We start from the raw sequence: 12,452 nt of genomic DNA, 5'->3' as shown, positions 1-12,452 counted from the left end.
AATAAATTGTGACTCAGGTATCTCATGATAATGATGGCCAGAAGGAATATGCACGGTACATCAACTTTTGTTATTATTTTCTAATGAGTAGAGTCCTTAAAAGCTGCCAAGTGTGTCTGATTATGTAGTATCAAATCCTAGTGTTAAAGGCACAACTTGGGACCGAGCTATCGAGTTAGATAAAAAATTGGGAGCAAAAGGTTTGTGCTTCATCAAGCTTATGAAGCCATCACATGTTTCTGGGGGTTATTGGCTGGTAAGTCTCCATTTACGGTGTGAATGTTTGTCCAGGACTATAAGTCTATATTACTCCTTGTGTTTCTTACTTTTGTGTTTCTCTTGTAGGGCCTGCCGGCTGTGTCTTGCAGACAGCATCTTCCAAGGCATGATGTTGAAATTGCATTGAAAGTTGGGAAAGGGCAAATCTATGACACGAACTACACTAACTACATAGCTGATAGGACGGGACTTAGCGGTGGATGGCGTGGATTCGCGATAAAACATGAACTTAAGGTGGGCGACGCCCTCGTATTTCAACTCGTGGAGCCAACAATATTCAAGGCGAGTGGTTCAATCGTTACACTACATTTTTTTTTTCAAATGCACGGTAGGAGCACTATCTAGAGTGATTAACTAGTGACTATTGTTTTCAGGTGTACATACTAAGAGCTGATGGAGCGCTCAGTCTCCCGAGTCTGGACACATGCATGGGAAACAACAGATCATCAAGTGAGTTGACAACATTTCATTCATGTTCATTCTGCCATGTTATTAAATCTTTTGAATCATGTGTCATGTTCTGCAATTGGAAAACACAGAGAAACAAAAAAAGGAAGGTTCCGACGAAGATGCCAAGTCTAGGAAGAAAAGGAAGGTTCTCAGAAGAAAAGCATCCGGCGACCGCAGCGACAAGCTAGCCACCAAAGAGGCAATATGCGGCGGCATGAGATCTCCAGGCCCACACACCGATGATTTCACCGCCGTGGAAAGCTTTGAGGACTTCAAGATCGTCGTGAGTGACGGTCTGCTAGTACTCCCCGATCGCATGCGCAAGACGTACTACAACCTGTGCAACGTTCGGAAGGCATTCCTCCACCAGCATGCAAGCCCCACACGTGCTGCAGAGATGATCGTGGAGACGATCAAGATTGCGGACAGCATCAGTGCGTCCTCCCTTGCTTCCCTCGGGGACCTTGCGGCATGGAAGAAGACCCTGGAGTCCTTTGAGCCCCTTGGCATGGATGTCGCCTTCATGCGGAAGAACATCGACAACCTCCTTCGACTCCTTAGCGCTCCATCATCGTCCACAGCAGCGAAGCCTGAGGGGTATGAGGAGCTGAAGGCTGAGCGGGCTCGTGACGCAGAACAATTGAGAGTTGTCGAGTCGAGGGTGTCGATCATCAAGGACGCTCTGAAAGAGATGGATGCAGAGATGGAGGAGAGCCTGACAAAGAAGAAGTACCAGGCTGTGCGGAAGCTGGCGACCGCACCATTGTGATGGGCGGCGACAATATTATGTGTGCATCTTCTTGAGAGTTTATCACGAATGTTGCAGCTGCAGATTTTTGTTTGACTACCAACTTTCATGTAGGAATAGATGATGATGTAGTGAAAACAAGATAGCATCACGTTCAGTTGGCCTGAGCAGATGCACATACTTAAAACTCTATTTCGACCTGATGGATGCGTACCCTCCAGTTCAAATCAGATCTACTGGAGTATATTATTTGCACTCTCACATTATAACCTATATAAAAGTTAACCCCCTATGCTGAAATCTTAACAGCTTGGGTACTGTAGATGGTCATTCTTATCCAATTAGATGTTAACGCGTCAGCCATTTTTACTGTAGGTTGGCGATGGGAATTATCGATCCTCACGGCTGAGTTTTCCTTGCTCTTTTTCTTTCCGTGTGAAACATGCACTAATCGGCGCTTCCGGGTAATCCTCTTTTATCTTATCCGGTTGCTCAAGCCTCCCTATCTCACTTCTTTTATTCGGTTCCGGTCATCCGGTTTCTTCGTACAATTCGTTCGACCTCAATCGCCGGCGCTTGGCCCATGATGTTGTCTAACGTGGCAGTTTCATATTTTCGTGGCCCTTTCTGGAAGAGACTCCCGTGTCCTCTCTCTGGCTAATTTTTTCTCCTTTCTACCCTAAAAGAAAATCCCTATTGCCGAACGACTACAGCGGACGACTCGGACGGCGCTCCAGCACCGTCTTTCTCGGATGCGCCGGCGCTGGCACCGACGGGCGCACAACGCCGCTTCAGCAACCCCTCCTTATTCCTTGGCCGCTGCTGCCTTCCGATGCAGCGAGGTAGAGTAGCTTGGCGGTGGCTAAACGGTCGTCTCTGGCGGTTTACGGTGGAGGCTGGGGGTTGTAAGGGAAACCGGAGTTGGAGATAGCCGTGGTCGGCGTTTTCGAGGCTGGCCGGCTGACTTGGTGCCCCCTGTTCTACAGATGCCATTTATGGAGAGTCATGGGCTCCAGGGCAGGGCCGGGTGTTTTTCCTCCTCCTTGCCCGGGATGGGCTTTCCCCGCACCTGGCGTGGTGCGTGTCCACTAGGCAGCCATGGCGGTGATGTTGCCTGATTCTCACCTCCCTGTAAGGCTATAACCATTGCTGGGATCTTGAGGCTCAACAGTTTGTTTTTTGCTGATTTTGGGTTTCCCTGTGTGTTGTTCTAGGTGGATGTGAAGAGAGGAGAAACGTGCCGTTTAAGATGGCAACGAGCGCAGTGCTTGGCCCCCACCAGGATCTCGATCTTCGCTGCCACGTCCTTGCCTCCGCTGCTACCAGTAGCGGCGTTATCCGCCAGCCGGCGCGTCTCTGCCCCCGCTGACGCAAGGAGCGATGGGGATCTGCGGCAAGCACCACGGTGGAGCGCTACGTTCCTGCAGGCAGGACGCGGACGAGCAACAGCTGCAGCCGACCTTGGCGAGGACAAAGGGAAGATCTCTCCCATTCCAGATGCGTCAGCAACCAATGTCCTCTCTCTGTGACATTCCCAATTTTTTGGAAAGGTAAGAGATTCAATCTAATCTAACCAGCCTACCACGACCCCTTCCTGTCCATACTTCAAATCCCCATATCTTCACAAAATTTTAAACAATCAGTGAATCAATTGCACAGTCTGATGATGATGCACCAGAGGAAGATGTGTACGACCGGTAATTTGAAGCAGGGTCAGCGAGGCGGCAGAGTGGACCAACTATATAGCTGCCCTTGCTAAATTCCCAGCATGCCGAATTCATCAAGAAAACCTGACAAATCGTCTTATGTCTGACGTAGATGGAAAAGGTAAGTATTTTAGCCCTATCGGTTTGAGCTGAATGAAGGGATGGAGGTTTGGTCTGTATTGCCACAAACGGCACTACAAAATGTTTGCAGTAGCTCCACAAAATGTTAGCAGTAGGGCCACGTTCAATGCAGGTCAAATGCCGCTTTGATCTTTACACCAAGCTTTGTAGATGTATTTCCATATCACCTTTGCTCAGTCTAATATCTACTAACTGGAGTGTCAGCTGATGAAGTTGGACGATGTTCCTCATGGAGAGGATTTGCATTTTGCGTCTGTTGTTTCTTCATACACGCTAAATCTCAGTTATCAACATCATTAACTAATCGCATTGATGCCTAGGTCTGAATAATTCGTACATTCGTCATTTCGGCATATATCAGCTTGCTAGATTTCTTGAGCCAATGGCAATAGAGTGTACAACTGTTTGTTTGTAAATCTGGTGTCTGAATTTAAAATTGCTCTAGATGAATAATTAAGCTAGCTCTATGTTTAGATGTAAAGAAGAATTCATGATTTTTTTCTTCCAAGCCACCAGGATTCTCAACACCGGTGCATTGTTGGCTCTCAATTTGTGTCTCATCTCGATGAGCCCCACCCAATCTCTAATTAGTACAACTGCCCTTTGGTTCATTTGGCTTTTATAGTATATTGCTGGATATTCAGTATTTGACTTATGCCTTTCCCCAAGCATCGATACTACATAAGCATATAGTGACGAGCAATGCGTGTGTGTTCTGCATTGATGATACATAAGCATACCAATGAGCAATACATGTCTGAGAAAAAACACATTACGACATATTTGTATATTTTAGTTCGTATTACTTTGGTATTTCTGAATCACAAGGTCTGCTCACAAATTATCTGATTTTCAAAATCATGGATAATAATATTTATATTCAAAATCATTTGGCATCAGTTAATTTTTTTTTTGATTTATTCTTTGGCTTAGATTGTCCCTTATGCTAGCATCCATTTTACTTGGCCAATTTACATTTTGTTTTTGCATTATTGGAGCTGCGAGTTGTACCACTGTTCATGTCCACTGTTACTGAATGTATTTTCTTACAGGGACACTAGAGGAGCAGCCATGCAGACAACCTTGGTGAAGGATCTGTGACCTCCAGGATTTCAATGGAAGGTCATTGTGTGTGTCACTTGAATCGGGAAACATAGGGATTAAGCGAACTGACAAAATTTGTTTGAGCTAGACTTCATTGTTATTGACCAAGAGGTACCTTCTAAATATTCAGCCACTATGTTTGAGTCAGTAGACACTTTTGTATTTTTTCCGTCAAGCATGCCCCGTACATGCACCTACTGGCCTTATATTTCAGGTGAATGCCTTTCTGCAGTATAGTAAAGGGATACTATTTTTTCATCTGTTGTATGATCATTTAGTATCGAAATTTAATTTCTTTAGATGATAATACATCAAACATTAACTGATGTTTCAGGGCAACAAAATGGAAGGCTGCACCCCAGCCAATCGAATTGACCAGTTCAGACATAAAGAAAAGGAAGGTTTGATATACAGGTTCGAGTCGTTTATTGTTGCCGCCGTGTGGAGCAAATACAGGGCAACAGATCATACATGTAGAATTGAAATTACCCAAAGCAGAGGTTAATGATTCGATTCCTCAGCCCGAAAACTTTCTTCTATTCGCATGTAAAGCAATTTCATTTGATGCTCTGCAGTCACGCGTAGGGGGACACTACCGTTCTGTCAGGTTTTCAGTGAATAGTACATGTATGTAAATTGCTCCAAAACATTTTGGATCGCCAAATATTTTTTTCCTTCCACACCATTTTCTGCATCAGCTACTTAACCGGTAAGTGATTTGTATCTTTTCTTGCTTTCTTCAGTCAAAGAAGTGACATTTTTGTTTGCTTCAGTTAGCTAGATAAGCGACTATTTTCCGATTACCTGTTAGTGGTGGAAATATTTCCCCTCTTTTCGGATGAAAGAAAGTTAAAACGCCATTGAGTGGTTTTATTCCAATATCTGAAATTTGTTATATTAGCTTGGGAGCATGAACTGGAGTACAAATGTAGTCAGGTCTACTCCACATTATGTATTCTTTGTTCTTAGATAAGGGATAAATAATTGCTCTGTTCGTTATTATGACTTCTGATAAATTCATTCTTTTACTTCACGCCATGGTGATATTTTTCTTACTGGCTAATGTTGTAATAGACATAGATAAATGATACATAACCGCTCCATTTTCTTATTCTGAATTCTGAGAAATTCATTCTTTACTCCACACTGTGGCAATGTGTTTCTTACTGGCTGATGTTGTCATATGCAAGAAATGCTTAATGAGTTGAAAAATTAATCTGAGAACCTTCCACTTCCATTGTTGTATGTTTGACAAGCAGGACATGGTTTTAGTATATGAAATTTGTATAAAAGAGCTTAGATCTATAATTTAGTTCATGCAAATGAAATCAAGGTGTTGCTACTGTTGAAGGGAGTACATCAACTCTTCTCTTTAATCACAATGGTCTTGCTTGATCTAAAACTTGAGTTTCAATGTCACTGGGAATATTTTTTAGTTGTCGTTAAGGGAACTATTTAGTTGTGCATATGGGGAGTGCTACTAACTAGACTTTGCTAGGAATGAAATATCAAGACTTACGAAGATGGTGATAAACTAACAAAATTTTGCAATATTTTAATGACTTGATATCAAATCAAATATTAGCATGGTTTGTTAAAAAGTGTGTAGATGTTTTTCAGTTGCTTACGGTCGAATGTTCATTGTTGAGAGGCAAAGGCCAGTCGAATGTTCATTGTTGAGAGGCAAAGGCCAGTTGGAATTTTCTTCAGGTAGCCATCAGACAATGTGACAACTAATGACTACCTAAGGTTGTTTTGGTAATCTCCTATTGACCTATGGTCATCAAAATTATGTGTAGTTTTTTTTTAACAGGGTGTAGTTTTATCGTTCATCGCCTTGAAGTCACCTCGCCGTCGACCACGCGACAACACAGGTGAAGTGCGGCTATTTCATCCCGTGTCCGGCCATACAGTTCACCCTTCTGGACTGCTAACTCGCGCGCTTCGGCCAGACAACCTCAAGCTGCAAGTCAATTTCCTCTTCACCAATTAATTTCTACGTTTTAAAATCTCTATTGTTCAGTAGATGGAAGACATCATTGCTGGTTCTGAAAGATTGGCGCAAAAACTTCACAAATCTTAGGTACTCTGATTGTGATTTTGGTGCTCAACGAGCCTTTGTTGTTATGCCTATAAGAACCAAATCAGTGTGTTTTCAGATTTCTCGATTGATCTGTAAGGACTAAAGTAATTTATTTGACTGATTAACTTATTTCCATTATGTGCAGCGCAGCTGGATCTTCCTTTTCTAGATCATTTTGCGGTGTATCTTTTTTCAAATTTTCTTCGTTTTACCTCCATAAATACTAGATAAATATAAATCATGTATATGGCCACTTTGGTGATAAAAGAAAGAAAACCGAGCACAACTTCTGTCACTTTCTTATTAGTTTGTTGCATTAGGTTTGGGTCACAAGAGCAAGCACGTTGGGTTTCCTAACCAAAAGAAAAAGTTGCTTTCTACCTCTTTCTTCCTGCAGTTATCGGTTAAAGATGAACCTTGAGGTTTAGTTTCTGTGTGACAAGACCAAAATACATGCCTCCCTGCATGGTAAACTACATCTACCGCACCATATACACCGCACCATATACAGCAAGGGCGCGGCGTGCGCCGCGCCGCAAACTTCCTAGTAGTACTTAAAACTCAAATGCGTCTTGCCTCCTGTGATTCCCAACTCTTTGTGAGCTCACATCAAAATCTACTGGACCATTAAGCTCTTGGTGGATTGGCTTTGTTGATGTCAGTATGACAGACTTGATGAGGATTAATCTACCTTCTTAAGCAACTTCAGTGCCAACTGAACCTGAAAAAACAAGTAGCTTCCCTTCAAATCCTCAAGTGAAACTTCAGTTTCAGATATGTTCTGTTTATTATTCTCACATGTATTTCGCATCTAGTCGGAAGGCAGAGTCTATCTCCTAGCCAGGGGAACTCGAGTTCTCCAATCCTCATGAGGCTCAGAACATCACATTTCAATGTTCCGTATAGAGAATACACACTACATGTATATATAGATTTGTCTGGCGACTCTATAACCTCCATATTACAGTAATAACAACCACAACAGTATTACATCAGTGATTCGGTATGGTTTCTAATACTACAGACAGGGCAGGAATAAAACACAAAAATGGACCCCAGATGCAGTAATGCGCACCCCAACACTACATACACCAGTACATCACCACTTTTTCCTCTATAAATAAGAGCTAGGGGTACGAGAAATAAGAATGCCAAGCCAGCTCCAGGAAGAAGACGCCTGCTCACTGCCTATGTTATATCCTCGACAATCAGTGTCAACAAGATGGGGTGGATGGATCCATAAACCGTTTTGATATGCAGGCACGGAGGTGCCGTCCTGGAAAGCGCCCAAGCCAGATGCATGGTCAAATCGTGTCATCTGCAACCAGAAAGTAAGTGCGGCATCAGCTCAAACACACTCAAGTTTTCAGCAAACAAAATTCAGATGCTCAAGATCCCAATGACATAAACAAAGATTTAAAAAAAGCTTGTTGGCCCTTCCCGAACATCGTTCTATATGCATCCATATCTCAGGGATGCCATTCTAATGCTCCTACTTACAAATCAGAAACTCGAAATTATATAGGAATTAGGAGATCATGCCACAGAGTACATGGTATGTGCATGCTTATGAGTAGTAGCAGATAGGGGGAAATGATAGGGGGAAATGCAAGCTGGGCTGGGTGGAAAACCACTTCAGAGTCAGATCACTTCGTAGCTTTTATCATGCCAATGATGAACAAACAGAAACGTCTTCAAAAGGCACCAAGATCTATTTATACTTGTAAGGGAAACAACAATATCATCACCACCAGCTTTACATTTTACACTGGGTAGTAGAAAGTACCTTTGGAGTGACTCCACAAGGCTTAAGCTTTGTACTCGTTAACATGTAGCCACTTGGTTGATGACCACTTATTCCCTTTAATAACAGGACAGCCCCCTGCACGAATAATGCAATATATAAAGAAATTTGCAGAATGAATTTTCAGAATTTTTGGAATACACACATAAAAAGCATAAGATTAACAGGATTTCCGGAGAAAACTGGACCCAAAATGTAACTACCCTGGAAAAACAGTAACTAAAGAGAGCAGATAACAGGCCATTGGACTAACCGTGCAAACTTAATGGGTCTAGAGTGGCATCTGGTCTCATGCTCCAGAAAAGCAGCGCATCTCCCATCTTCGGTTTCACAGCAAGACCTCTTTTGGCACACTCTGAAAGTTCATTGTGCCATGCTAGTGAACTGCTGTTCACATTTGCATCAGGGAAAATAGTCTCACCCCCTTCTTCAACATCAGATCTGGTTCAAGTGAGGATATGTTCTAGGACTCAGATAACATCACATGTGACCAAAGTGTTGGGTGATAGGGACACTATTATTTACACTTACAGATACATGAGAATAGTGGCCATCCTTTGACCACCATTCTTGGTGTTGAACTCATCAAGGAAGTAGTCAAAATGAGGTTCGTACTTCTGCCCAACTTCATAGTGCAGGACTTGGAGTCCCTCTCCATTTTCTGTAAGCAAGTATGAATTAACATTACGAAACAGCTAATGAACCTTAAAAGGATAAAAGCCACGTACGCTAGGAAGAATAAAATGGCATACTGCTCGCATGCTGAACAAAAGCTATGACCACCTACTTAGTGAATGTTTCTATAGTGGTACCCATAACAAAGAACAGGGGAGTTAAAGACACTTATAAGCATCAGACTGCGTATGCATTTAGCGGGCCACACTTGTCTGTATATCTTGATGTTACTTTATCAAAAAAAAAAATCACACTACAAAGCTGTTTAAATAACTAAACCTGCAGGTATGAAGGTGTAATCAGCTATCCTCCTTTCAATGGCTCGGATAACCTTGTCTCGCCCTCTTTGAAGAAACATGCCTGAACTTGTGCGAACCCTGCTGTCCTTGCTTTTTCCCGTGGTGCTATCAACCACCGTTGATTTCACCATGCGGGGCTTGGCCAATCCAATCAAGTACTCGCACTCTTCCTTGGACTAACGAAATGAACAAACTATCAGCAATTTGACCCATGGTTAAATCACCACCAAATTACAAGCTGAACTGAAGCAATGAATATGAAACAAGTGAAAAAAGAAGAGAAACTTGATGCAACAAAGTAAGGAGCTTTTCCTGCAGTAAGTGATAAACCTAGAATTAAGCAATCAACTAGGTCTACCTACAAGTTGTATTTATCGGAACCGCCAAGTCACACACACGCGCGATACTATTTCACGCCGTCCACATTCCCCATTCTTTCAGACTAGATCAGGAAATAATCCACCGTAACCAGAGCTCCTATCAATGCAAACTAAAGCCAACAATTAGGGAAGTACAACATTTCCATTCCCTCCAAGGAATTTCACCCAAATGCAATGCAATCTTTGCCCCCGTCGTCGTAGCACCCACACCTAATTCGCCCGCCCGCCCGAAAGTAGATACCATACGGGGACAGATGGATCCCAGGAGAATGTACTAGTGTTTACACATAACAGCACGCATGCATTGACTAGGAAGGAATGAACCATGACAGCAGAGTGGTGGTTGTGATTTCAGAATGGAATAGAGAGTGCGGGCGGCAGTACCAGGAAGTTGTGGTAGACGAAGGCCCTGGGCTCCCAGGAGACCACCTCCGTCCACTGCGCGCCCCGCTCGCCCAGCCCCTCGCTGCACGCAACCAACAACGACAGAGACGAGACCGCCGGATCAGCTCAGATCGAACCAAATCTGGGCAGTGCACCAAAGTGAAACTTTTTATCGGCTCAATCGCTCACCTGAGGTCGCGGCGTCCGCGGGCGCGGCGGGAGGATGAACCTTCGGCGGCCTCGCCGTTGCCGGCGCCGGAGCCGGTGGTCTCTGTGTCGCCGGTGGTGGCGAGGTTGGTGGGCGCGGAGACGGGGAGCGAGAAGACGCCGAAGGCGATGAGCGCGAGGAGGAAGGCGGAGGCGACGAGCAGCGCGGCGAGCGCGAGCGCGTACGGCGATGCGCGGCCGTTCCGGGAGGCGGCGAAGACGCGCGGCGGGCGGATCCCGCGCATCAGCGGGCGCGTCGGCGCCATCGGGCGCGCGGGAATGAATGGGGCTGGTGGGAGGCAGGCAGGTCACGGTAGATCTCCCGCGCTGTAAGAGCGGTGGCTGGCTGGGTTCGCCGTGAGGTGAGAGCGGTGGCTGGCTGGAGAAGGAAGTGAGAAGGAAGGAAGGAAGACGGTGGCGGGCAACCATACGACCAAACGGGTGCCAAACTGGTACTGTCGCTGTCGCTGTCACACCAGACCAAACTTCTTTGTTTTTGAACAAAAAACTTCTTTTTTCTTAGGGCATCTCCAACCGGGCGACCCATCCCGCGCCCGCGCGTCCGGATGGGTCCAGCCGGACAAAAACCCGGCCCAGCGCGCGGACCCATCCCTAAAACGGATGCTCGCGGCGTCCGGAACGATGCAAACCCGGCCCAAATCTTGGCCGGGTTTGCGTGGCCGCGGACGCGAAAGGCTGGTCGCTCGCGTCCGCCCCTTGTCCGCCCCTGGCCCGCGTGTCATAGGCATAAATAATATTTTTCATTAAATAGGACTCATTACAATTTTTTTAGCTACTACTTCTATCCTAAATACGTACGGGGCCGGCGGCCTCGCCGCGCGACTCCTCGCCGGCCGCCGTCGGGGCCGTGGATTTCACTCGACGCGGGCGGCTCGTGCGCGTGAGGATTCCACTCCAGCTTCCTACGGGCTGGGTGCCGCGTCGGCGGCGGCGCGGGCCTCGGCAGCTTGGACGGAGGGCATCATCCTCCTCCTTTCCGTCCGCGCAGCTCGGGCGCGCTCGCGCTCCGCCTCCTGCGGTGGAACCATCCGCTTCCCGCATAGCTCAAGCTCCTGCAGGGCGGCGCGTTCCACAGCGGTGCGCGCCTCCAGGCGGACGCGGCCGGCGGCCTGGGCCTCGTGGTTGTCCTGCCGCCGGCGCATGCGCTCTTGCCGGCCGCGCTCCGCCGACGCAGCATCCTCCCGGGCGCGCCGCTCGGGCGACGGCATCTGGATGAGGTGACGGGCTGCTCGCATAGCGAGCAGCCTCGTTCTTCCGGCCGAGGAGGTCGCCTGAGCCGCGGCGGCCGGCCCGCCGGATGCCCTCGTGCTCCTTCGTCACGCGCGTGAGGTCGGCGAGACGCTCCTCGATGGCGGCGTTGATGTTCGCCGGCGCGAGGTCCTCCGCGGCCGACGGGCTCCTCCGCGGCGTCCGCCCTCCTCCGCGGCCTCGTACCGCGCCGGTCCGCGGTCTCGTGCCGACCCTCCGCGGCCGCTTCCCCCATCTCCGCGTCACCGGCCTTCTTTGCCGCCGCCTCGGCGGCCGACGCGGAGCGCCTCGTCGTCGGTGACCCACCGCGAGTCCGTGCGCTCCTCCTCGTCCGTCCGCGGGAACCCGGCCCGGGCGGCGAGGAGAAGCTTGGCCCATGTGGCCCGAAGGGTGCGCGGCATGGCGCCGGAGAAGGTGGAGGGAAGAGAACGGTGATGCGGTGCAGGTGAGACCGCCGCCGTCTTTATAGCCGGCGATCCGGCGGGAAACTTGGCGCGAGCGCGCGCCAATGGCTTTCGCGCGCGCGGGAACCTTGGTGCGCGCGGGATCTTTCCCGCGCGTTCCACCGCCCACCATGGCTGTCCCGTCGAGGCCTGCCATGGCGCAGCGCCGCGCAACGAAGACGAACCACGTGGCGTCTCTTTGGATCGCCGCGTTGGGCGCGAGCGCGCGCCAATGGCGTTTTCGCGCGCGCGGGAACCTTGGTGCGCGCGGGATCTTTCCCGCGCGTTCCACCGCCCACCATGGCTGTCCCGTCGAGGCCTGCCATGGCGCAGCGCCGCGCAACGAAGACGAACCACGTGGCGTCTCTTTGGATCGCCGCGTTGGGCGCCGCGTGCGACCCAAACGGACACGCGGACGCGGGGCGCTGTCCGCGTGTCCGGGCGGCCACGCAAACGGTCCAAAACGGACGGCCCAGCGCG

At 47.9% G+C, this 12,452-nt stretch overlaps 1 protein-coding gene and 1 long non-coding RNA gene across 2 annotated transcripts; one reads left to right on the top strand and one right to left on the bottom strand.

Moving 5' to 3' along the window:
* Nucleotides 1-3,215: 3,215 nt before the first annotated feature.
* On the top strand, nucleotides 3,216-4,910 carry LOC124688900. Its single transcript, XR_006998664.1, has 3 exons — nucleotides 3,216-3,304; nucleotides 4,377-4,539; nucleotides 4,763-4,910. It is a non-coding gene; the product is annotated as an uncharacterized LOC124688900 (long non-coding RNA).
* A 2,484-nt stretch (nucleotides 4,911-7,394) lies between these two features.
* LOC124688899 (probable prolyl 4-hydroxylase 3) lies at nucleotides 7,395-10,526 on the bottom strand. The gene is made up of 7 exons (XM_047222519.1): nucleotides 10,243-10,526; nucleotides 10,054-10,135; nucleotides 9,270-9,465; nucleotides 8,847-8,976; nucleotides 8,569-8,756; nucleotides 8,298-8,393; nucleotides 7,395-7,829 (listed from the first exon to the last, which is right to left on the bottom strand). Exons 1-6 carry the CDS (start codon nucleotides 10,524-10,526, stop codon nucleotides 8,320-8,322), a joined length of 954 nt encoding a protein of 317 aa, XP_047078475.1. The 3' UTR covers nucleotides 7,395-7,829; nucleotides 8,298-8,319.
* Between the last annotated feature and the right edge of the window lie 1,926 nt (nucleotides 10,527-12,452).

The sequence above is a fragment of the Lolium rigidum genome, chromosome 2 (assembly GCF_022539505.1).
Source record: "Lolium rigidum isolate FL_2022 chromosome 2, APGP_CSIRO_Lrig_0.1, whole genome shotgun sequence".
Classification (NCBI taxonomy): domain Eukaryota; kingdom Viridiplantae; phylum Streptophyta; class Magnoliopsida; order Poales; family Poaceae; genus Lolium; species Lolium rigidum.
The sequence above is the reverse complement of the archived record's forward strand: the minus strand, read 5'-3'. Positions and strand labels throughout refer to the sequence as shown.